The sequence below is a fragment of the Cupressus sempervirens genome, chromosome 2, assembly GCF_028749045.1.
Source record: "Cupressus sempervirens isolate cs-2001-9-10 chromosome 2, ASM2874904v1, whole genome shotgun sequence".
Taxonomy (NCBI): domain Eukaryota; kingdom Viridiplantae; phylum Streptophyta; class Pinopsida; order Cupressales; family Cupressaceae; genus Cupressus; species Cupressus sempervirens.
In genome coordinates this window covers 123692676-123718188 of record NC_143119.1, presented here as the reverse complement: position 1 = coordinate 123718188, position 25513 = coordinate 123692676, and the positions used below count along the sequence as shown (strand labels likewise).

Below are 25513 nucleotides of genomic sequence, written 5' to 3'. Positions count from 1 at the left end.
TGTTAATGCCAACATTAGCTGTCATAAATACCTGAAGTACATCTGGCTTTATTGATTGTTTTGAGTTTAGCCAAATTGAATCAGTCTATTCCTTCTTCTGAGTGCAGGACTTTGATCTCCGAGAGAAGGTGACGTGATCGTTTCAACGAGTGGCTTTACACTTTGCAATCTCTTGTTCCTAAAATCACCAAGGTATTTCATTACAGGCCATAGGTTTTCACAATGTACTAAATTTTGGATTTTTTAAAGTTCTAGGACAATTATGTTTAGTTCTATAGATTGAGACTCATTTTGTTCAATCTTTTGTCTGATGAGAGCACGAGTATTTGGTCAACTCGAAATTGAATCTCAACATCACTCTTTCTATGATGCATTCAGTGCTTTTGTATCTTGATAGATGATTTAGCTGACTGATTACACTTAACGAATTGAACTGAACTTTTTCGATGTCAATATTTTGTCAAATACAAACTTATTGAAAGCAATAAATATTTAAACTTTATCAGACATCTTCCCAAAATCATAGAGGACAGGCCATGAGTACCTGCTACACCTGTAAACTTGCTTGAAAGCTTTTCAGATTTATTTTTATGTACTCATTTTCACGAAAAAATATTTTAAATTTTAAAAGTCAGAATACAATTTTTTTGGTTTTACAGATTTATTTTGTTGCATTTCATGATTTTCATGAAGTCTTTTCAAATCGACAGATCTAATTCAATGTTTGTTATTTTTGTGCTTAGATGAATAAGGCATCAATAGTAGGGGACGCAATCAGCTATGTGCAGGACTTGCAGAAACAAGCAAAGGACATTCAGGCCGAGATCTCACAGCTTGAATCCGATGTCATGTATAAAGACTCTCTGTTTATTGACGGGAATTCAGTGGTGATTGATGTGAATCTTGAATTTGCCTCTTTTGAAATGAATAGCACTAGTAACCCCCTGAGCGAATCAGGACGGAAAATAATTCTGGAAGTAAGTGGACTTTTGTTTTTCTCCCTTTTCTTTTTCATTTTTCCTATTTGTGCTCTTCGATGGAAATGGATCCATTTCTGCTGCATTATCTAAAGAATTCTGTCTATGGATTTATTGCAAGAAAGGGCCAGGTGTGCTTTGAATTGGCTTTGCGGTGGTGCCCTTAACAAGCCATGTTAAGAACTTTTAATATAACAATAAGGTTACCCGGTGACCCTTCCAGATTGTGCTTACACGCCAGGCAATCTGAAATGGCATTTGATGTAATAAAGATATTATTTTAATTGTTATTCTTCATGTGATGGGGCATGTTAAGTTGTGTTGAATGATTAATATGATGATCTATCGTCGGCATTTTTAGTATGGCTACATAAGCTGACTAACCCATTTAATTTTTCATTTCAAAAGTAAATATGAAATAAGACATGGCCATTCTATACGTTAGTACAATCTCTTTTTACTTGGCAACTTGAACATTTTAGTTATGAATGTTTTACTTGTATACTGTTTGTTTCTCTTTCAAGATTGAGTACATGAAATTATGTGTGCTATGAAAAACAATTAGTATAGATAAATATTAATACCCTTGTGCTACTGATAAATGGTGCAAAAGTGCAAGATACAGAAGCTAAATGTGATATCATGAAAAGAACTTTTTTTTTTCCTTTCACAGACTTTTTGGGCAAAAAGGCATTAAGATATGAGACAAAAGTGACAGAATAATGAAATAAGATACTAATTTTTCTTTTCGTTGAAGATATCTAATGTTCGTAACAACACAATGGGTATTGGAAAAATTGAAACAGATGCGACCCTTTTATTATTTTGAGTTGAATGTGCTTATTGGGAATAAATATAAAACATTAACATTAGTAATGTTCAAGACACATTTATATTTCTATGTGCGGAGTCTTAAAAGTGAGCTACAATCAATCAAAGTTTTCATCAATATTTAATCCACCTAAGGTGTGACTAAGTTAGGAGCTGTAACCAATCTTCCCAATTCTTCAAATTTAGCGGAAGTAAATGTATGAATTAGATATTTGTCAGCGACTACTATTGTAACATAAGGCCAGTTCTAGGATTCCGAGCATTTTTACTGAAGTTTAACTTTAACTAACTATTTATTTAATTTATTTAATATTTTTCAACTAAATAGCTAATAGTTAAAATAATTAAGAATTATTATTATATAACTTGTGCATGCTTATCCAAATTTATAAGTCACAGTTCTATGCGTAGCATTTGCCTTTCTTCACTGCCACTATACAATTTTGCCAACAAACACCAAGGGCAGGAACTATGGCACAAGCGCCCCTTGTTTTAAATGCTAATAAAAATTATGAAAGATGAAGTTTTTGTACCCAAGCATATCATTTCACAATAGGAATGCATGCTGTAAATGTTAACCAGAAGTATCAAAATGACTAGTATAAATCTGGAGCTAAAATTTATTAAAAGCAGCTCCAGGAATTAAATAATACTCCAAAAATCTACTGATGGAATTCTTCTTCTCAAGTTTCATATTGGTTTTGCTCGAGTAATTTGCGTGATACATCCTACTAGTGGCTTGAGGACAATTTGCAACTTGCAATTATGTAATCTGTATTCATGATATGAAGCAATATCAGTATTTTTCAGCAAAATATGTTATTTGTGGTGATTTGATGTCATCCTGGCTTTGGATCAACCGTATTTCTAACTGCTTTGGAGGTTTGATGGCTGCAGCATTGTAATCAGCAATTGTTCCACGTAGGACTGCCTGCAAAAACAACATGGATTTTGGTAATTCTTAAGCTGATGCACAAACATGCCACTTTCTCAATCATCACACATTCTTAAGGAAGGGAAAGACGCATACTTATTAAATTACTGTAAACCTAGATAAATATAATGTAAAATACAAACTATACATATAGGCTATGAATTAGAACATTTTCTATGGGTTCCATTTTCTTGAAGCTTAAAAATGGTATTATCTTACAATGACATATATGAGCATTCAATTCATCTAAAGAAAAACCTAACCCTTAATCCAACAGTTAAACTATGTGAGGTTCGTGATCCAACACAGTTTTACTTTTTGGTTTTAATAGAACTTTCTATGAGGCATGTATTTCATTTATCATTATAGCATGCCCTTCTGTAAGTATTTGTTTTTTAATCCTGCATAATATAGTTTGAGAGTGTTTTAGTATTATTTGCAATGTAGTTTCACTCTATGTTAATTTCAACAGTTTGAAGGGTCATGTGATCCAGGTAGTTTTTTGTTTTCTGTGTGTTTAAACTATGAATTTCTACATACAGCATGCATCAACACCCTTGTGTTTAATATTGTTACTAGATGTGTTAGTATTTCAAGTAGATTAATGTCCATATGTCAGTTATTTAAAAGATAGTTAATTCCCATATAGGTGGTTGATAAGTTAGTTCACCGGAATGACTAGTAAAAGCATCAAAATCAATGTGATCAACAATCCCCCCAAAGGATACATTTAATGTATGCTCAATTTATATCATTTCCAACATAGTGTGTATCCAAATTTCTCGGTAGTGGCTTTCAAGCAATAGAGATGAACAGTGCATTTGCAAGGAAGGGTTGAGCTGTGAGGAAGAGTGTGTATCTACTTTAAATTTCATTTTTTTAAGGAGTATTGCTATCTGTTTTAATTTGCCTGGAGGATGCTTATCTGCCTGAAAAAGGCATTCAAATCTGGAAGAGATCAAAGTTTAGCACTTAAGTCATTCATTGTTGCTACCATTAAAAATTACTGTCTATTAATAGAAAGGCATTGTGTCTTATTTTTAAATAAAATAAGACATTTAAATCTGCCTGGGCATAGGAATTTCCAGTAGAAAATTCGGAGTTACTGAAACCTGCTTAAGTTAGTTTGGTATTGAAATGAAAATTAAATTTGAGCATGGAAATACAAATTTGCTGGGATGCCTGAGACATATATTCAGTTTGGCTTGTAATATGAAATAGCTTGCCACCATGGTCATGTACGAACCATAGTTCCCAGACTTGGACTTGGAAAGGCTGACTCGACTCATGACTCAGCTATGACTTGGCAACAACTTAGCAAAATGAATGTACCCTTGAAATGTTAAAGATTTTTAACAATTAAAAACTTGTTTCATGCAGCCATTATTGAATAAAGCTTAAAGATACTATAACATCATCAACTAGAAGCTAATTTGATCACATACATCCATCACGTAAGTACAAAGGTAAATTGTAGCTGAAAGAAATAGAAAACATAGATAAGCATAATTATAAATATTGTAAAAAGTATATAAAATCCATGACATCAAATGTTGCCAAACATATGTGTAAACAAAAACAAGTCTATGGCTCAAGCTCTAGGTTAGCCTCACCTCAAAGTATTCTGGCAGCCTCCTACAAAGGTGTTTGAGGTAGGTCCTGGATGATCGACAAGCCATAGTATCTACCTATGAGGTGGCACTCTAATCAACATCAATTGCGCAGGTGCCTGATCATGCTCAATTCTCCTCTATCATAAACACAGCATCAAACTCTATGTCTGCCTGGTCAACAAACCTATGGCCTCCCTAATGTGATTTGTAAACTCCTTGATGGTCTTCTTCTGACACGAGGTAGGTCAGGTAATTAGGGTCAGAGACACGCCTAACTATCAAACCACCTTGTAAACACAACAGAAGCAAAATATAGAGAACAACACCAAGGAGAGAGAGAAACAACAATATCTTATCAATTCATCAAATGATCCACAAACATGCTCAGCTGTGAGGTCTTCTGGGTTGCGGCCAACAAAATGATTTACAAGTTACAAATTGAGATTCACGATCTCATTGTCAATTCAGACTCTATACACTACTCCCTTCAACTATCCCCGAAGACATCCTACCTAACCTAAGCCTTGATACTTTATTTATACTTGCCACAATAGCTTACAAACGATTCTAGATCTTCACATTAGAGAACGTTGACCACATAACGGTTTGCACACATCCCAATGCATGATCCTTGCATTAAATGTACGACTTAAAATAAATGAACAAGTCGGCTCACAAAAGAACCAACGCACAGAAAAACTCAGCCAAAGAAAGACGAAGACTCAATTCAGCATCTAGCAAAATAACCACCAAACAGGTTCGGCCAATATAGCACTCAACGAATACTAGCGCTCGGCACACACTAGAACTCACCCAACACTCAAACTCAGTCAAAGCTGCAACTCAGCCAACACTGGAACTCGGCAAAACAACAAAGACGAGTAGGATAGCAAAGAAACCTAGGATACTCCTACATCAGACAACCAGGGTTGAAAAGAAATGATTCTCCTTAATCATGAAAGTGTCACAATCCGAGCTTAATCCAACTCAAATTGAGAAATCCATGTAGCATCTTCAACTGGTTTGTTCTTCCACTTTACCAAATACTCATGGTAATCTTTGCCTCTTCTACTCTTGCTAACTCTCTGGTCCAATATTTGTTCAATCTCTTCAATTTGCTTCTTAGGATGATCACTTGGTATAACAGCTTCATCATCTGCCTCATGATACTCATATAAATCAGCAACATTGAATATAGAAGATATATCCATGTCATTAGGTAACTCAATTTCATAAGCATTACCACTATCAAACTTCCTCAAGATTTTGCAAGGACCAAACTTTTTCATCTTCAACTTACTGTATGTACCAACAGGAAATTTACCTCTTTTCAAATGAACCATGACCTCATCTCCAACTTCAAAAACATGATGTCTTCTAGACTCGTCTGCATTCTCCTTATACTTCTGATTACTTTGTTCCAACCTCAATTTCACTTCCTCATGCAGAGACTTCATGACATCAGAAAACACTTCTCCTGTAGCACTCCTCTTTGATGGAATATTGTCATTGATGTCAAAGACATTCAGGAGATTGATGAAACATAACCATTGATGTCAAAGAAACAAAAATAATAGTCGTTGATGGAAAATATGAAGTTATTATAATGAAAATATCAAATGGAGATAGAAACAATTTATGCATACACATATTCTGATAGTAAAGAATAATGTAGTATAAGATCTACATATATAAGAGCAGCAAAAATATATGAAGCCAGGCATCATGATGAATATAAATAGGCAGATTTAATAAACCATCCATGGTATACAGCAGCTAGTGATATGTCTTCCCACGTCACTCAACATGGTGCATACATATTACAGAACAAAAGAAAGGTAAATTGCAAGGAGTAAATAAAATTTGGCTTAATACTTTCTAGAGAGACAGAGAATATGTAATCGGTCCATATGTTTCATTTTGAATATTTTTGCATGATTCTTATATTGCTTATTTCTATTTTGCAAGAGGAGAAAGCTCCAGTTCTAAAAATTCAAGAAAGATCCTCAAGTCCCGAATTCTAGTTCCAACATCAAAGACATCCAAAAACTGAGTGATCCGGTCCCAGACATTCAAAGTTCAATAATCAAAGTTCAAATTCAAGAATACAAGAGCATGGAGATGGAAGTTCAATATGAAGAAATTCTAAAGTGACATAATCATCAGCAAGGGATTCCAATCCATTTCAGGGAGAAAAATTTCCAAGCAAGTACATGGAAAATGAGAATGGTCGAGGAAAAATTTTCAGATAAGTCAATCAACGTTGGATCTTAGTTATAAAATGATGCAATTGGAAAGGACTCAAGCTTACATGGCCTCCATCATCATTTCATGGCATCCAATTATCTTTGATGAAGAATTAAGGTCTCCAAATCAAACTTCTATGCATTTAGAGAATGGAATCAAAAATAATTTATACAAGACTAAGCATTTATCGAGTAATGGACATGCATAGTGGATATTTATTGTACTCCACTCTCTTTCTAGTCAAGCATGCATTGTGGGAATCTATTACCCACTATGATAGTGGATTTCTTATTATTATATTAATATAGATTCCTTTTCTTTGCCCTAACCCTAATTAGGGTTGATGTGGCATGATTTGGGCCATCAGTTATTGTGATCATCCAAGCCATCTATTGTAATCGAGGACCTATATAAAGGCCTCACTCCTCATTTGTAAAGGGAGGTTTTTTTGAGATTGTTGCTATGAGCTACTGAGATAATAGAGTTTCATTGAAGCTTGGTGAATACTTGATGTGTCTTGGTGCTTGCTTTTTTTCTTAAATTCCCTCATTTAGATTAAGTTTAGTTTAGTTAAAGTGTTCTAATTGCAATGGAAAATGCGATGGTGTTATGATGAATTCCTTTGGTTCATACTTTTGACGTTTTAGTGATTCTAAATTGCTGTGCAAATTTAGCTTGAACCCCTTCCATGCATATATTTCACTTCTTTCATATACATTGTTCTTTACAATGGTGTATGTGGTGGTATGAAAATCTTTGGCATAACCCTTGAAGATTGTACAAGTTCACAAATAGTTGCAGTATAATTTGGCAAAGCGGAGCTTGGTAAATCGAGGAATTTGTCCACCAAAGTACCATTTATTGTCATCACTACCCTAGGATTATAATAGAATTTCTAAACCCTATCCTATTTCATTTCTGCATATTTCATGAAAGCCCAAAAAGTACTTTATTGCAAAACCTTTAGATAGCTCCCACATCTAGTATGGCTTGATATGAGTTCGAATAAAAACATGGAAGGCCCCTTGTGATCACCAACAAATCACATCAACCACTGACCTTATCCACAATCAAGACCTCACATTGAAGGAACCTTGGAGTCATTGTATGATCTTCTAGCAATCTTAACATACACGAGACTTTGTCCAAGAGAGGATAAGATATTTCGGTATTTTGTTCTACTGTTTGGTGGGTCATAAAACATGCATCAATAGAAACTGGCTCTAGAAGGATTGAACAAAGTGTATTCATGGAATTATCAGCAGTAGTGAGCTTTCAAGTATAACTAAGACAGGAGAGCTCTTTAAAGGCAAAATCCAAAAAAAGTGAAAATTTGAAAAAACCAAAAATCAAAAAACTTAAAAAGAAGAAAATGATTCTCAATGGATAGGCAGATTGATATTCTCCCAATTTGGTTTGATTTGAACAAACAATTGCATCCATGGAATTTATCTCAGCGTACAACATCAAGACAATGTAATAAACCCAACGGGTTATAACTTTGTCGAACACCAAATTCTTTTATAATTTAGTTGTTTGACATTTCGTCAAACACTTTGCAAGCAAGCTTTGATACCAATGTAATAAGCCATGTTGGCTCTCAAACAATTTGTGATGAAGAATTGATTTCCTTGTTTTTGATGTTTTGCAATTTTTTATACAACAATATAGCAGCGAAACAGAAGATATTGCAATAATATTTTGAACTCAAATATTTGGAAATTACATAGGGAATATACAACTAAAAATTCTAAATTTTAATATCAGTTTAGATACTAAATATTTTCACAAAATATCAACAACCTAGTTGATAAAATATCCCCTATTATTTAAATCAACAATACTTAGAAAAATTAGGAGTTGCAGTCCATGAACTTACATGTAGACATGCCTTGAAAACCCTCTGAAATGAAGACTAACAGCAGCAAAAGAATTCTCCAACAAATAAATGCAACCACAAATATGCTGCTCCCAAAGTGCATATAGAAAATAATCCCTAACAACAGATATAAATTGCACTCCACCAACTCCAAATTAACTAGCAAATAATTTGATATAACAATTCCAGCAAATCCCTTCACAAATTCGAGACCAACCTCCAACAGCAAGAAAAATTAAACTTCTCCTTAGCAACAGTTAATAAAGTAAGAGAAATGATAAATTGTATACCACAGCACAATTTGCTAAGAAATCTCATAATTGAATGTGAAATACTTCAGCTGTAGATCCCAAACCCTTATACTTCAGCAAGGGCACAAAAAAATTAGAACTTCAAAAACGTCACAAAGACGACAAAGAAAAATAAGATTATCAAATAATTGGATGCTTTTCTCATCAAATGTCCTCATATTTATAATCTCCAAATGGCACCAGTTTCCCAAAAGAACTCCACTTAAGAAACTTTCTCCACACACCATTAAAATATAATAAAGTGTCATTAATATAATTTATTAATTGCTTTTGGCTCCAAAAATGACCTTTTCCACCATAACTTAATTTTTTGACAAATAAGGCCACTATTTCTTGTTCCCAAGATTTCAAATTTTTCGATCCAGTTCCAATGAGCTATGATACTGAGGTGACTGACCAACAATACCAACAAAAATAACCACCTCTACGTGTTTAGATGAATAATAATAATTCACCCATCTTGTGAAAACAACTTAAGAAGCATCAAAATCGAAATCTGACAATGCCAAAGTGAGCATGATGATGAAAGACAATGAATGAACCTAATGAGGTGACTTATTATAAATAGACGCTCCCTCCAAGATTCTTGGAGCCCAAACTGAAAGCCCGAAATAAAAACTGAGAACATCACCTATCTCCTCTAACTCAACTAAGATCATCGAAACCAACAGTTTGACTTACTATAAATAGTAACTCTCTCAAGTGAAGCCAAAACACAACATAGGTTGTTGAAAAGCCTATAACCCCACAACTGAGACCCTCAAATCCCACTATTAGCGCACGAGGGTCGCGATGGTGAACTAACTAAACTAACTACGGGAACCTACTAAAAATGGGACATTACAGTCCTCCCTCCCTAAGGTGCTTGTCCCCAAGCAATCCTGGAGCAAAATGAACATCACAATCCACCTAGATCTCAATGGTAGAACTATGTACTATCCCTGTTGTGTACAAGCAATTCTTGTAGTACCAACATCCAAATAACAAGCATCAACATCAGAATCATCTAAAAACTGACCCTAGGTGTTGATGAAGGCAACAACTCACTGGAACTCAACCCAACTAAAATACCAACTCTGTCCACACCTGAGTCCCCATCAAATAGATACTCACGCCTAACTGCACTGTGGAGATAGTAACAACCATAGGTAGATGAAACACCACCACCAACTCCAACCTCTGCCAAACTCTCTTGGGTGCGTAGATACTGCAAGGGGTCTAACTTGCAGCTTTCAATCCCATCTACAAAGATGGTGCTAACCCATCCCATAATGGATGGTATGAATTTGGAGCCAACCCGCACTAACATGAAACCAAGTCCTCTACCTCTGGGTCAAAAGAAAAGTGATGAGAAATCCTCACAGTGTAATGCCGATAAAAACTCTCAATCTTTATTAAAAGCTCATCATCATCAAACTAGGAATCAGAAGATGGCTCCAATCTCTGACTTCGAACTATTGGTCGAGTAGGATCCTAGGCAACCCTCTCAGCAAACTAAATCACAAAATCCCTATTGGGAAGCATTGTAGCCAAGGTCTCTACAATCTTCCCCACCAATCATTGTATAGCATGAGAGCCACGAATGAGAGTACCCTCAGATACCCTGTATGAATCCTCTTGCAAATCCGAGCTCTCAAGCAAATACTCCATGAATGACTCAGTATAGTAGAAATTATATGTGGAAGCACCAACTTGCTCCCCGCAATCCCTCTAAAAATGTGGCATTGTTAACTGTCCAATTCTATCACCTGCATGAGATGAAATAGATTTGCTTCCAACAAAAGGAAGTAAATCAACATGAGAGCTCAAATCCGTTGATACTCCTACCTCATCTATACCTACTACATCCATATCCTGGACAGATGTGTCTCTCACATCATCACGTCCCTCATCCCCAACTGTGGAAGCAAACTCACCACCAACCACAATATGTAATTGAATAAGGTCTAGGGCAGGTGTCGACTAAACCCACTTTAACTCCACAGTAACCTCATCCAACTGTGACTGTGACTATTGAAGAGCCAACTAAGTATATTAAAGAGAATCCATAGTCACCTCATGCTCCTGAGTGAGCTCAGCCGCCACCTCTTTCCGTAACAATATCTCATAACAAGTGCTACCCCACTCGAGAAGGTAATCCCTATCAACAACTATCTGAGAGTAATTATGCTTCAAGATTCGGACAGCCTCTCAAAGTGCATGAACCTCTGCTAGGGAAAAACTACTATCACCGTGCTCATCTGACACAGGAGCACCCTAGCAGATGTAGCTAGCATCTGACGAATAACATCATAATGCTCAAGCACTGAAGAAATGTCACTATCACTCAGCTTCAGCTGAGAAGTCACATGATGCCTATGTAACCCCTGACTCCTATGCAAGCTTCTTGTCTCACTAACTGCACCGTGATAGGAAACTGAATTAGAACTACCCACCACAAGATCGCTCCTACGTGTGATATCCTCCTCACACAACTCTACATCTGAGATACAACTACTATGTACCTCATTCGAAGAAATGGAAGTCCTCGTAATATCAATCTCCTCGCATGTCTCTGATTCCACTTCAATAGTAAGATCTTGTAAACATCAATCTTGGGACTCATCCAAAACCTCCTCAGAGTCATCACCCGATCTCTAACAAGGGGTATCATACCCGGTGCAACTCATAACATCATCCAACAAATCATCAAAGGTGTCCATACTATCTGCATCCCCACCACATAAGAGAGCCTCAACTGTCATCATCTGACTCTGCACACATGACTCTATGCCAGGCTATGAATCAATAACGCTAGAGCATGAACCCACTTCTACTAACTCTTTTGTAACACCCAAATCACCAACATCATAGCTGGGTGACTCCATACGTGCCTCGGTCCCACCTGAGGAAGCACCTACCTCCTGCATTGGAGCAACACTATGACAGCTTACATACAAATCTCCAATAATAATCCCCTCCTCGAGAGAGCATGAAGTATCAATAGCAACAACTACATCAACTGTCTCTACACTACCTATAGCTACAGCTCTAGGAGCCTCAAACTGCTAAAGCTTAGTGTTGCTATCCTTCGCTACCACTGACACAACCACATATCCCTGTGAAATATGTCCATCATCAATACTCTGGATAGGACTCCCAGGTGTCATACTAAATATAAATACATCTGCATCATGGACACCTGTCAGGGAAAACTCAAGCCTCCTTTCCGCTGACCTTCTAAAGACGAAAACCATGTACCCGGTGGCTCTCTCAACTGTCTTTGGATTCAACAAGCTCTCAACCAACCTCGGTTGATGAAGCTTAAGTTTCTCCATACTCTCCTGCAAAGCATTTTTCGTACTAACTTCCTCATTACTCCACAGACTTCTAGAACTACCAATCCTCCTATGTCTGTCCATGGCTAGAGAATGCTAGAGTGCTAGTCACTCCAAATGCAACAGCAAATCTGAAAATGAAAAAACTTTCCTACACCACGGGATGGTAGGAAACCGCTCTAATACTACTGTAATAAACCCAACCAATTATAACTTCGTCAAACACCAAATCCTTTTATAATTCAATTGTTTGACATTTTATCAAACACTTTGCAAGCAAGCTTTGATACCACTATAATGAGCCCTGTTGGCTCGCAAACAATTTGTGATGAAGAATTGATTTCTTTGTTTTTGATGTTTTACAATTTTTTATACAACAATATAGCAGCAAAACAAAAGATATTGCAATAATAATTTGAACTCAAATATTTGAAAATTACGTAAGGAATATACAACTAAAAATTTCAGATTTTAATATCAATTTAGAAACTAAATATTTTTACAAAATATCAACAACCCAGTTGATAAAATATCCCCTATTATCTAAATCAACAATACCTAGAAAAATTGGAAGTTACAGTCCATTAACTTACATATAGACATGCCTTGAAAACCCTTTAAAATGAAGACTAACAGCAGCAAAAGAATTCTCCAACAAATAAATGCAATTGCAAATATGCTGCTCCCAAAGTGCATATATAGAAAATAATGCCCAACAATAGATATAAATGGCACTCCAACTCCAAATTAACCAAACTAATTTGATTTAACAATTCTAGCGAATCCCTTCACAAATTTGAGACCAACCTCCAGTAGCAAGAAAAATTAAACTTCTCCTTACCAACAGTTTATATAGTAGGAGAAATGACAAATTGTATACCACAACACAATTTGCTAAGAAATCTCAAAATAATTCTCAAAATTGAATCTACAATACTTCAATTGTAGATCCCAAACCCTTATACTTCAGCTAGGGCATAAAAAAATCAAAACTTCAGAAATGTCACAAAGATGACAAAGCAAAATAATATTATCAAATAATCAGATGCTTTTCTCATCAAATGTCCTCATATTTATAATCTCCAAATTGCACCAGTTTCCCAAAAAAACTCCACTTAAAAAGCTTTCTCTACACAACATTAAAATATAATAAAGTGCTATTAATATAATTTATTAATTGCTTTTGGCTACAACAATGACCTTTTCCACCATAACTTAATTTTTTGACATACAAGGCCACTATTTCTCATTCCCAAGTTTTAAAACTTTTCAATCCGATTCCAAACCGAGCTATGATACTGAGGTGACTGACCAACAATACCAACAAAAATAGCAACCTCTGCGTATTTAGATGAATAATAATAATTCACCTGTCTTGTGAAAACAACTGAAGAAGCATCAGAATCAAAATCTGACAACACCAAAGTGATCATGATGATGAAAGACGATGAATGAACCTGACGGGGTGACTATAAATAGATGCTCCAAGATTCTTGGAGCCCAAACCGAAAGCCCAAAATAAAAACTAAGAGCATCACCCAACTCCTCTAACTCAACTAAGCTCATCAAAACCAGCAGTTTGACTTATTATAAATAGTAAGTTCCTCAAGTGGAGCCAAAACACAACATAGGTTGTTTAAAAGCCTATAAGCCCACAACTGAGACCCTCAAATCCCACTATTAGCTCATGAGGATTGTGATGGTGAACTGACCAAGCTAACTGCAGGAACCTGCAAAAAATGGTGACATTATAGACAATGTAGGATACATGGTACCACAGAGCATGAGGAGATGCATTGTTTGGTGTTCCTTTTGAGGGTAGACTTGGCATTATGAGGAAAGGTTTATTTTTCATAGTTGTATGAGCCTGCGGTGATTTTCAATTTAGAAGAAGACTTCCTTAAGTTCAAAGAAGATATTGATAAGAAACCAAGAAGTGAATATGGAGGAAATACTTGGTGCAATGTCCATAGCCTTTTACGTTCAAAATTTACTTGTCCATCTTGTTCTAAATGGATTGGTATGAGGAGATATCTGTGAGGGGTGGTAATGATTTCTTCCAAATCCCAAGTTGGATGCCAAAGGAAGGTGATAGTCATCACTCAAGTTGGAACTAAAGGTTAAAGAGAGAAATCGGTTGCATCAAGGAAGCATGTTTGAGTATAATGACAATGAATATCAGGAGGAAGAAATTCGCACATCACTCCACAAGGTGGTGAAAATAAAATCAAGGACACAATCAATTTCATCAAAGGAAGAGGAGACATAGAAGACAAAGATCAGCATAATGAAGAACTAGAAGAAAATCACCATAGGTATGAGGGGATGGTCCTCAGTGAACTTTCCCCCATGATACAAAGTTGAATTCTTGAGGATGACTCACAAGAAATTTCACATACCCTTAAAAGAGAAGGCAATTAGGTAGATAGGATGAATGAGGATTTACAAGTTATCACAGATGAATCAAGGTATATGGAACAAGTTGACAAAACTATCAGAGATACTACATGCTTTGGAGAGGGTGCTAAACAATATCATGAAGTTGATTCATTTCCAAATGTATTTCAAGATGATCAAGTTACTACAAGTGGCATCCAGTCAAACCAAAAGGCACAACCAACCATTCATACAAACCATCTTTTGTGTTGAAAGCAGTCTTCCACTCATCACCCTTTTTAAGTATGATCTGATGATAGCCACTCTTCAAATCAATCTTGGTAAAGTATTTCGCTCCACTCAAACAATCCATTATGTCATCCATTCTCAGCGTAGGAAACCTATATTTCACTATTATCTTATTAATGGCTTTGGAATCAATACACATTCTTTATTGTCCATTCTTCTTAGGTGCCAATACAGTAGGTACAACACATGGACTCAAGCTTTCTCTAATCAAACCTTCCTACAACAACTCCTGCACTTGCCTGTTAAGTTCTTCATTCTCGATAGGTGTCAATCCATACAATGACTTATACTTCTCACTGGTGGTAAACCATCAAGTATATCTTATGCAACAATCTCCTTGTACTCATTAAGCAATTTTTCAATTTTTGCTAACACTCGGCTTACACTGTCATCTTTTTGTTGTCACTTGGTCAATACTTTCTTTTGTCGCTCAACCAATACTATCTTTTGGCACTCGACCATTACTATCATAACTCAGTCCTCTAGGAATCACAGCAAAGAAAACTTTGTTCTTCATGTCTTTTCAAATTGCTTCCCATTAACGATACAAACTCTAATAGTAGTACAATTTACCTCATCTAGAACTTCAATCAAAGGCAACAATATTTTCTTTCTTCCATTCACCCAAAGAGTATATTGATTCAATCTACCAACATGTACAACATGTCTATCATATTGCCAAGGTCTACCCAACAGAATATGACAACAATCCATAAGCATAATATCACACAGAACTTCATCAAAGTAATTTCCAATCTTGAATTTCACAACACATTACCCACTCACTAGTAGCTTATGCTCATCTTTGATCCATGAAACATGATAGGGTTTAGGGTGTCTAAACCTTTGCAACTGCAACTTTGTATCCAGCTCCTCAGATGCCAAATTTTCTGAACTGCCACTGTCAATGATCACTTTGCAACATTTCCCAGTCATCTTACAGCTAGTTTTAAAAATATTTCTCCTTAGGACAGGTTCTTCATCAACTCATTCACTACACAAAGTTCTCCTTACCATCAAATTTTCTCCAGCCTCAAGTACACTCGGTGAACCTTCAAGATCTCCATGAACCACAATGTTTTGGCCATTATTACCTTCATTCTTCCTTCCAAAATTTTTACATTTTAAGGCTCTATGTCCTTCTTCAACACATTTAAAACAATTACCACTAAATCCTCCTCTTCCATACTACCTCGGTATGAAATACCACCCTTCCACTTGGCCTTGCCTTTGTCTTCATTTTTTCACCCGATTTTGCCCTTATCTTGCACAGAATTGTCAGATATGCTACCTTCTCCATATAATCTACCTCTAGCTCTATGAAATCTACTACCTCTACCTCTTTGTCTTTGTTCATGCTTCTTTGTCAATATCTCCTCAACTTTCAAGGCATATTTGTATGCTTCTTCCATATTGTTCAACCTCATCATCAACACATCCAAATCTAATGTCCAATCTATAGAATTCCTCAATGTACTTCACAGTCATGTCCTTTTGTCTCAAATTTTGCATCTTCCTCAATAGGTTCAATTGATAATCAGCAAAGAGGAACTTCTTCAATTTATTCACTATCTTCAGTTAGGTTCGTATCTTTTCTTTGCACTACCTTTGTCTATTAATTTGCAAATGCTCCCACCAAAGTGAGGCATGACCTTTCAACTTAGTAACAACTATCTTCACCTTCTGATTATCAAAAGTGCCTTCAAATTCAAAGAATTTCTCCATCTCAGAGATCCAATCCAACAAAGCATTGGTGTTCAATCTTCCATCATAACCTGTCACTTCAACTGTAGGCTTTGAATGTGCCCTGGACAAGACTTGCAATAATCTTTCCTCATGCAATTCCACCTCAGGTTTAGGATTAGCGTTTGGTGCTCCATGTGCTCCTTCATCATCACTAACATCATCAAGACGTACTCCTCTCCTCTGGGCTATCTCCACAACATCTAATCTAGCTGCAATTTGTCTCAACATGTCCATAATAGTATTATCAGCATTTCCTCTACCACGAACCATTTTGTACAGGTTCTTGCAAGATCATAACACTCTACAAGTTATAGGTCAGACTTAGATTTGTCACCCTACAACCAAGAACAACTAGGGCTCTAAACAATCCAAACTCCACAAGGACAAACTAAGCTCTAATACCACTTGACACAAGGTAGGTCGGGTAATTAAGGCTTGAGGCATGCCTAACTATCAAACCACCTTGTAGAGTAAACACAACGGAAGCAAAACATAGAGAACACCAAGGAGAGAGAGAGAGAGAAACAACAATATCTTACTGACTCATCAAATGATCCACAAACATGCCCAGTCGTGAGGCCTTTTGGGTTGCGGCCAACAAAATGATTTAAAAGTTACAAATCGAGATCCACGATCTCACTATCGATTCAGACTCTATACGCTACTCCCTTTAACTATTCCCCAAGACACCCTACTTAACCTAAGCCTTGACAACTTATTTGTACTTGCCAAAACTGCTTACAAAAGACTCTAGATCTTCACATTAGAGAAGACCAACCACATAACATTCTGCACATCCCAATTTATGATCCTTACATTAAATGCACGGCTTTAAATAAATGAACAAGTTGGCTCACAAAAGAACCAACGCACAAAGAAACTCGACCAAAGAAAGATGAAGACACGACCAAGCATCAAGCAAAATAACCACCGAACAGGGTCAGCCAATATAACACTCAGCGAATATTGGCGCTCACCACACACTAGAACTCGACCAACAGTCAAACTCGAACTCGGTCAAAGCTTCAACTCGGCCAACACTGGAACTCGAACTCGGTCAAAGCTGCAACTTGGCCAACACTAGAACTCGGCAAAACAACAAAGACTAACAGGATAGCAAAGCAACCTAGGATGCTCCTAAATCATCTTATCGGTTAGTTGCAAACTTATGCCTTCTTCTTTTCCTTCCCCTCTCTCACTTTTTCTTTCTTCTTCTCACAACTAGCAAATAGACTGAATTTCAGGGAAAAAACGATAAGATCATTAAGTCCAACAAGAGACCACAAAGAGGGTTTGCAGGAATGCCAAGTATAACAAAAGAAACTAACCAATAGTAAAACCACCACACCGTGTCCAAGGAAAACAAAGCAAAGAAAAACTGGAGATGGGTGCAGCAGCCAGCTGTTGACTAGTTGATTCCCATTGTGAAAAAGAAATCCTAAACCAAAGGATAAGGCCTAGGGTGAGAAGATCTCTTGTGTTATCTCTAAGATCCATTGGAAGTGGACTACTAACACATATAACTCCTGTGAGGTCTCACAGACCTAGTGTGACCAGAAAAGTGGGGGAGAAAGCACAAGTGCTTGGTACCTTGGGCCAAAGAAGTCACCAAAAAGATGTGATGAGTTGATCAGCGGTTTGTGTCGGAGGAGACTGAATCTATAAGGTGCAGTCCCGAAGTCTCGTGGTCTCCTCTAGATAGAGTACCAAGCACCATTGGTCGGTGTACTTAAAGAAATAAGAGAGAGACCGGTTAGTGCTCTAATGGACAATGGTTAGTACTCTAATGGATGAATTTCAAATAAACCAAGTTATGTTTTTTCCAAGCTTAGCAATGACTCCATAGAAATGGGTGCAATCTTCCAAGGGTTATGAAAAGAATTTTCATATCATAATGAACACCATCAGAACGAATAATGCACATTCGATGATCAAAGTTAATCACCCATAAAAAGGGCTAGGGCTAACTTTTCATAGCAACTTATAATCCACAAGATGCAAAAAGTATGAGCTATGGAAACTCATCAAACACCATTACATTCCCCATTGAAATCAAGGTAATTCATCTAACAATTGAGAAATTGGAAGAATTTCATGCAACAAGTTAAAATAAACATGAATCCATCATGTCTTCCATGAAATCAAATTTTTTTTCTCCAAATCTTACAACGTCTTATCCTCCTATCCTACTACTCTAAGGAGCAAGAGCTCTTCACTTCTACTAAGCTATCTATCTATGACAAATGAGAAGGCATGGCCTTTCAGAGATCTCCTTCCACAAATGAACAAACAAGATTGTTGTGAAATCAAGGGCAAAAGATCACAAGATGGAATCCTAAATAGGGTTTTACAAACATTGCCTTATGTAGCGCTAAAAAGTGGGACCAAGTACAAGAATGAGAAAACAATACACCCATTAGCAAGAAAGTGGGGTCAAGCAATGACAAAATGGCATGTCCAATAGGCATTTAATAACTCATCACTTAAAATAGCTTGTTCTTATTGCTCTCTTTAAATATAGTGAATCTAGACATTGATTTGATGACCTTTGTTTAGTCGATGAAGATGATTAGGTGTCATGTCAACATGTTGGGTACCATGTAGACTAAATAGCTTATCACAAGCAATAAGGTTCGAACTTTGGTTAACTGTCTTGAAATTATTCCTCCTTGATCATTTTCTCCTTTCATCTGCTTGCTTTGGAATTCACCTTTCTTGAAAAGGATTAGACTCCCTTGTCAACAATTCTGTCATTCTAGACTTTCTCACATAGAACTCCCTAACTAGGGTCTTGCATTTCTAGAGGAAATTCAAGATGATATTCTTCCTGTAAGTGCTTTTTTATGCAATTTTTCAAATCTTGAGATCCCAAATGTATTCGCCATGAACTAGATTCTCTGGAACTAGAATTTTGGTTGGAATGTCTGGAATTAGAATGCCTTGATCAAGATTTCTCATGTTCTTGTACTTCCTTAGATTGGATTTTTTCATCTTGGATATTTCTTGGGCCGATGTCTCCCATCCTCTAACTTGTCAAGATGCCATATTTTATCAAAATATCACCTTAGACATTAAAATCTAGGACTCGTGTCATTAAACTCTAGGACTCATGTCATTAAACTCTAGAATTATCCTTCAAGTCCCTAATCCCTTATCATAGCAATTCTGCACTTAGGAGGACATATTAGACACTAATGAGGAAAATTCCAACACAGCCATTGTTTCAACGTTTTCATTATCTTTCACTTTGGGCACATTTGAGGAGTCAAGGAACTTCCTTATACTTGGCCATTTTTTTATCTTTCCTTGTTCTCTCCAACTTTTCCAACACTTGAGCCATTTTTTCAATATTTTCATTCTACACTTCGTCATTTTTTCAATGTTTTCATGTTCTTTCATTTTGGGCACATTTGAGGAGTCGAGTAGTTTTCTTATACTTGACCATTTTTTTATCTTTCCTCATTCTCTTGAACGCATTTGAGTCACAAATAAAGAATTGGAATCTTGGAAAAAATCCTTATACTCTAATTATTCCCCTATTTGGGATGGGGCATGGTGAAGGACTTTCCATTTTGAAAAAATTCCTTGCACTCTAGCAATTCCCCTTCTTGGATGCAAATGAAGCATGGAGAAGGTTTTTTCCATTTGAAGCAATTCCTTGCACTCGAGTAACTCCCCCTCTTGGGCACCAATGGAGCATGGAGAAGGATTTTTCCATACTCTGCCACAGTTTGATCATTTGTTGTAACAACTCATTCCACTAGATTTAGAATTGGATACTCTACTTCTCTCTCAATTAGTGCCTCACCTATTGGGCTATTGCCAAAAAAAGGCTTGCTAAACAAAATTACATTTGTCCTAACACAAAATTAGGCTAATCTAAGAAACCCTCAAACTTACTGAAAACAGACATTGCTTATAATAATAATTTCTTCCACTCAAAATTAGGCCAATCAGGGACACAATGAAACTTACTAAAAAAGAAAATATCCAAAAATAGTAAGTTCATCAAAACACTCAAAAATTCATTTGCACTCCCTTTCAAAGATCAATTTCCTTTTTGTAATTGACCAAATTCCACTATCCCCCAGAAAACTTCCCTTTTAAAGGGTCTAACGGAAATGACATTCAATTCTAGACTTTGCGCTTGCCAATGTATTTCAAGGGTCAAGAAATGACACTAGCTGCAAAAAGCTTGGCTTACGAAGAGAAAAGAAGGGGTCCCAATCTGCAATGGGGTGATGTGTGAAAAGGTCATAATAGGTACCAAAAAATGGAGATCTAGTTTTATTTAGAATATATTAATCTTCCATATGTACTATTTCTTTTTCTTTTTCGGTCTAGGTACTTGTTTGTTTGATTGTATATAGTGTCTTTTATGTCGGGATTTAATTAATATTTTATATATGGATAACAATAACTGTCAGAAATTGGTGTTTACAGCATCTGACATGTGCTTGGTATTTTAAGGCTTTACGCATCTAAAATGTGAGTGCTTGGTCTAAGTGTAATTGCACATTTGATTAAGTTACTTTTTTATTTTGAGTTTATTTTTAAATTTTAATATCTATATATTGCAATCCTCCCACTATCCCCAAAATCCAGCGGAAAAAAAAAGCTGACCCCAAAAGTGTGCCCCCACATCTTCCCAATCCCCAAAACTTGGAGAATCGCTATTAATACAGACCAACCAAAGAACCCCAGCATTAAATAAAGCGAGATCTGAAAAACAAACAGTACCTGCAAACTTGCTACTGCCAACTCAGCTGCTTTCCAAAGTTCTTGAGGATATTTCTGTTGCAGCGCAAATAAACAAGGTCATTTCAACACAGCAGCTGCTTATGCCAGCCTCTCATGGGTGGGCTCGCTAAAGTTAGAAGGGGAAATATGAAATTGCCAGTCAGATATATCTCCCTCCTCACCAATGTAAGGGGGGCAGTAAAGACTTGTTAAGGTCCCAACTTTGTATTCTATTATCCATTTTTTCTGTATGAAATATCAGTACGCTCTCCAAAGGAAATATAAAACCAAATATGTCTACTTACATTGCTCCAACCTAGTAGAAGTGCTGTCATTAGATCACCAGTACCCTGCATTCACAATGAAATCACTTAAGGGTAATGCAACTAACAACCACCCTGAAACAATCCCAGTTATCGCAAGCACATAAACATATCCAGGTATAGAAACATAGAGAACTTTAAACTAAATATTTTAAAGGCAATTCAATTGTTCTACATCAGAAATTTAATTCAAGATAGCTCTTCCATACAATCCAGAGGTACATAAATTTGTATGTTGCAAAATTACAGGAATCTCTAGCATTAACAAAGATGTGAGGTAATTTAAATTGAAATAGATATTTTTGTATGTTATGAACATGATGAATGTCACATTATATACATCTTGAGCAAGCAGATCCATTAGATGAACCCAGGCTTTTTAAATAGGCTAGTCATCCTCATTTTTCCAAGAGCAAATTTAAGTACCCTGCATTCACAATGAAATCACTTAAGGGTAACGCAACTAACAACCACCCTGAAACAATCCCAGTTATCGCAAGCACATAAACATATCCAGGCATAGAAATATAGAGAACTTTAAACTAAATATTTTAAAAGCAATTCAATTGTTCTACATCAGAAATTTAAATCAAGATAGCTCTTCCATACAATCCAGAGGTACATAAATTTGTATGTTGCAAAATTACAGGAATCTCTAGCATTAACAAAGATGTGAGGTATTTTAAATTGAAATAGATATTTTTGTATGTTATGAACATGATGAATGGCACATTATATACATCTTGAGCAAGCAGATCCATTAGATGAACCCAGGCTTTTTAAATAGGCTAGTCATCCTCATTTTTCCAAGAGCAAGTTTAAGTACCCTGCATTCACAATGAAATCACTTAAAGGTAATGCAACTAACAACCAACCTGAAACAATCCCACTTATTGCAAGCACATAAACATATCCAGGCATAGAAACATAGAGAACTTTAAACTAAATATTTTAAAAGCAATTCAATTGTTCTACATCAGAAATTTAATTCAAGATAGCTCTTCCATACAATCCAGAGGTACATAAATTTGTATGTTGCAAAATTACAGGAATCTCTAGCATTAACAAAGATGTGAGGTATTTTAAATTGAAATAGATATTTTTGTATGTTATGAACATGATGAATGGCACATTATATACATCTTGAGCAAGCAGATCCATTAGATGAACCCAGGTTTTTTAAATAGGCTAGTCATCCTCATTTTTCCAAGAGCAAGTTTAACTCCCACACAACTTCATGTTCTTGAATCTTAATATGTACTCGTTTAAAATTTAAATTTGTTGTTGCTAGTAACTCTTCATTTAGAATTTCTAATCCTCAAATATTTCTAATTCTCAAATAAAAGAAAATTGCAGTTCAGTAAGAAAGCTGATTTCAAATTTATTTTATTTCTAATCCACTGTCACAATTTACAGCATAAAACTAGCTGCGTGAAGATGAAAATTATAGCAAGAAACAAAGATCCATAATTTAGCAGTGTATGAAAACACTTTCAAAATATAGCTGAGATTTCAACTCTATAATGACCAAAGGAAGAAATTTTGTTTTTTGTTTCTTTATTGCCTTGAGCCCTTCAGGGCCATGTCCTAATTCCTTCTGTCCCCAATTTTTTAAAATTTAAGGGAAGTGTCCCAAACACATGCAGGTGCATCAGTCAAATACTGGAATTTACTTATGGTACTAAGCATCAATCTGGACATAATGCAATTAAAAATCAACTTCAATCATAGATTTTATTATTTACAGATTATCTGAGCATCTAGACAATAGACAGGGAGAAACAACTTCCTAGATTACCATATAAATCATGCTTCTGTCAAACTTCCCTCAGATTATTAACTTTTTATTTTATTTTAGAAGGCTTGCAAGTTACCCAGTGAATCCCTACAAGTGTTAGGTTGTACAGGCCAAGACAAGGCCTGTTTAGCTAAGACTGGCTGAGTCTAGGCCAATTTTGCTAACAAATTATGTTTTTTGTAAAATATTTATCATTTAAGTGTTTTTTCTCAAAATGCCAAATCTGTGCTGAACGTAATATCTGTCCAGCATTCTGGATGCACTTGTTACTTTTTACCAAAATGATTATTAACTTTTAAAAAATCATAATTGTTTAATGACCAGAGCTGAGCCAAATAATCCACACTATTGATTTGGTCCTCATTCATTCTCTTATTGTTTGTAGAGCTCTTAAGCTTGGTCAAGGCTGAGGTTTTTTCCTCATCATAATGATGGATTGTGGAATGAGCCTTGAAATGCTATTCAAAACAATTTGCACAGCTATTATGTGACGCCTCACCCCGACCCATCATAGCTCAGTTTATACACTTATTTTGACACATTATGAATCAATATGTTTGAGACATTATTCGATGGACTGAGCTATTATGTGAGGCCTCACCCCAACCCATCATAGCTCAGTTGATACACTTATTTTGACACATTACGATTCGATATGTTTGGGACATTATCAATGGATTGGACATTTATCTGTGTTATTTATGCCATGTGATGATTACTTTAATATGCTTAATTATGTTGATTTCTGATGTTTTACGTATATGCATGCATTGGAATGTTTTATTTCAGTAAGTGATTCGGATTTATGAATATGTCATCATTTCAGTTATGCAATCAGCTATATTCAATCTATGTGCAGAAATGGGAAAAGTGATTAAAATGAAAGTTATAACGTTTTTGATCAATTTGATTATCCAAATTTGGTATATATATATATCGAACTACAAATATTCGAATTTAGTGTGCAAGATATTTACTATGGAATTAATTGGAGAAACAATAACCAATCCTATGTGAAAACTGTAAAAATCGGAGAAACAATAACCTCGTTGTCAAGTGATTTAATCCGTAACTATAATCTGAATGCATGTGTTAGGTTATTTCATTCTGTATTTTGTGACATGTCGAATGTTTATGTAAAGTGAATTTTATAGTGTCACTTGACACTTGTTATGTGCATGTGTAAATTGACATGTCAATTAGGGTTGGCAATGTAACCCATTAACCTAAAACTGACTTCATTAGGAGCCTAATTTAACCCCCCTTGATTAGAGTTAATTTGTAAAGACATTTGCAGAGGCCAAAAAGTGGTCCTAAAAGCCAATTTTAACGAAATCCTAGTACCCAAGTGGTAGAGGTATGGGTTGGGGACCTTTTGAAAACTACTAGAACCTCCTATTGACTTTTATGTCCCTCAAAATATCTCTTTTTTCTTAGGTTGCGAAAATTGAACAACTTTATGATCTTTTCCAAGTCCATACTCTTGCCCAAGACTTGCATTTATGGTAGGAACATGTTGATGACCAAGAGGATTAGGCTCAATTCTAAATTTATTGTCATTTTAGGTGGGTGGGATTCCGAAGCTTATTTAGAGGCCCTTGGAGAAGTTAGGGGGTGTTCACCCACTCTCTATTTTTAGAGAAGTTGGATTTTGGAATTGGAGCAACAAGAGGATTAAGCTCTTCTCAAAATTCATTTTTCCATAACATCTTGTGAAGGTTGGTTACCTCCTTTGCCATGGATATTTGTTTATGTTTTCAATAGCTTAAGTATGTGTTTGCAAATCTCTTGCATATGTTTAATTTATGTTTTGTGGTATTATCATGTGAGGGATGGGATTGTGGGTTTGTTTGCAATTCTTTTCATGTTCTTCTCTTTGTTTTGTTGAGGGAATTGTGAAGGGAGTGATGGCATTACTCACCCTTGGATAGGGAAGAAGTGGCCATGTATGGGGCAAGGGGTTAGTTGAACTCCATGGTAGTGTAGAGTCTCTTCTCATGGTGAGAAGAGGGAAGATGGCAATGTTATTAGCCCTTGCTTGCCAATGCAAACTGATATTATTTTCGAGGAGATAAGGAGAAATGAGTATGGAAGTTGTATGTGATATTTAGC

At 36.0% G+C, this 25513-nt stretch overlaps 1 protein-coding gene and 1 long non-coding RNA gene across 8 annotated transcripts in view; one reads left to right on the top strand and one right to left on the bottom strand.

Annotated features, from left to right (window-relative positions):
• The first annotated feature begins 64 nt into the window (after positions 1-64).
• On the top strand, positions 65-1274 carry LOC149571331 (uncharacterized). Its single transcript, XR_016359804.1, has 2 exons — positions 65-192; positions 744-1274. It is a non-coding gene; the product is annotated as an uncharacterized LOC149571331 (long non-coding RNA).
• An 869-nt stretch (positions 1275-2143) lies between these two features.
• Positions 2144-25513, bottom strand: part of SOS4 (pfkB-like carbohydrate kinase family protein) — a 106680-nt gene continuing 83310 nt past the window's right edge. For 6 of the 7 annotated variants that reach the window (XM_089812880.1, XM_089812881.1, XM_089812882.1 and 3 more), the window contains 3 exons: positions 21586-21630; positions 21281-21334; positions 2144-2739 (listed from right to left, as the gene is read on the bottom strand). In XM_089812880.1, the coding sequence (XP_089669006.1) occupies positions 2605-2739; positions 21281-21334; positions 21586-21630 (234 nt within the window). In that variant the 3' untranslated portion in view covers positions 2144-2604. Of the gene's footprint in view, positions 2740-21280; positions 21335-21585; positions 21631-22404; positions 22431-25513 lie in introns of those variants that run through there. The other variant, XM_089812886.1, reaches the window with a different exon arrangement.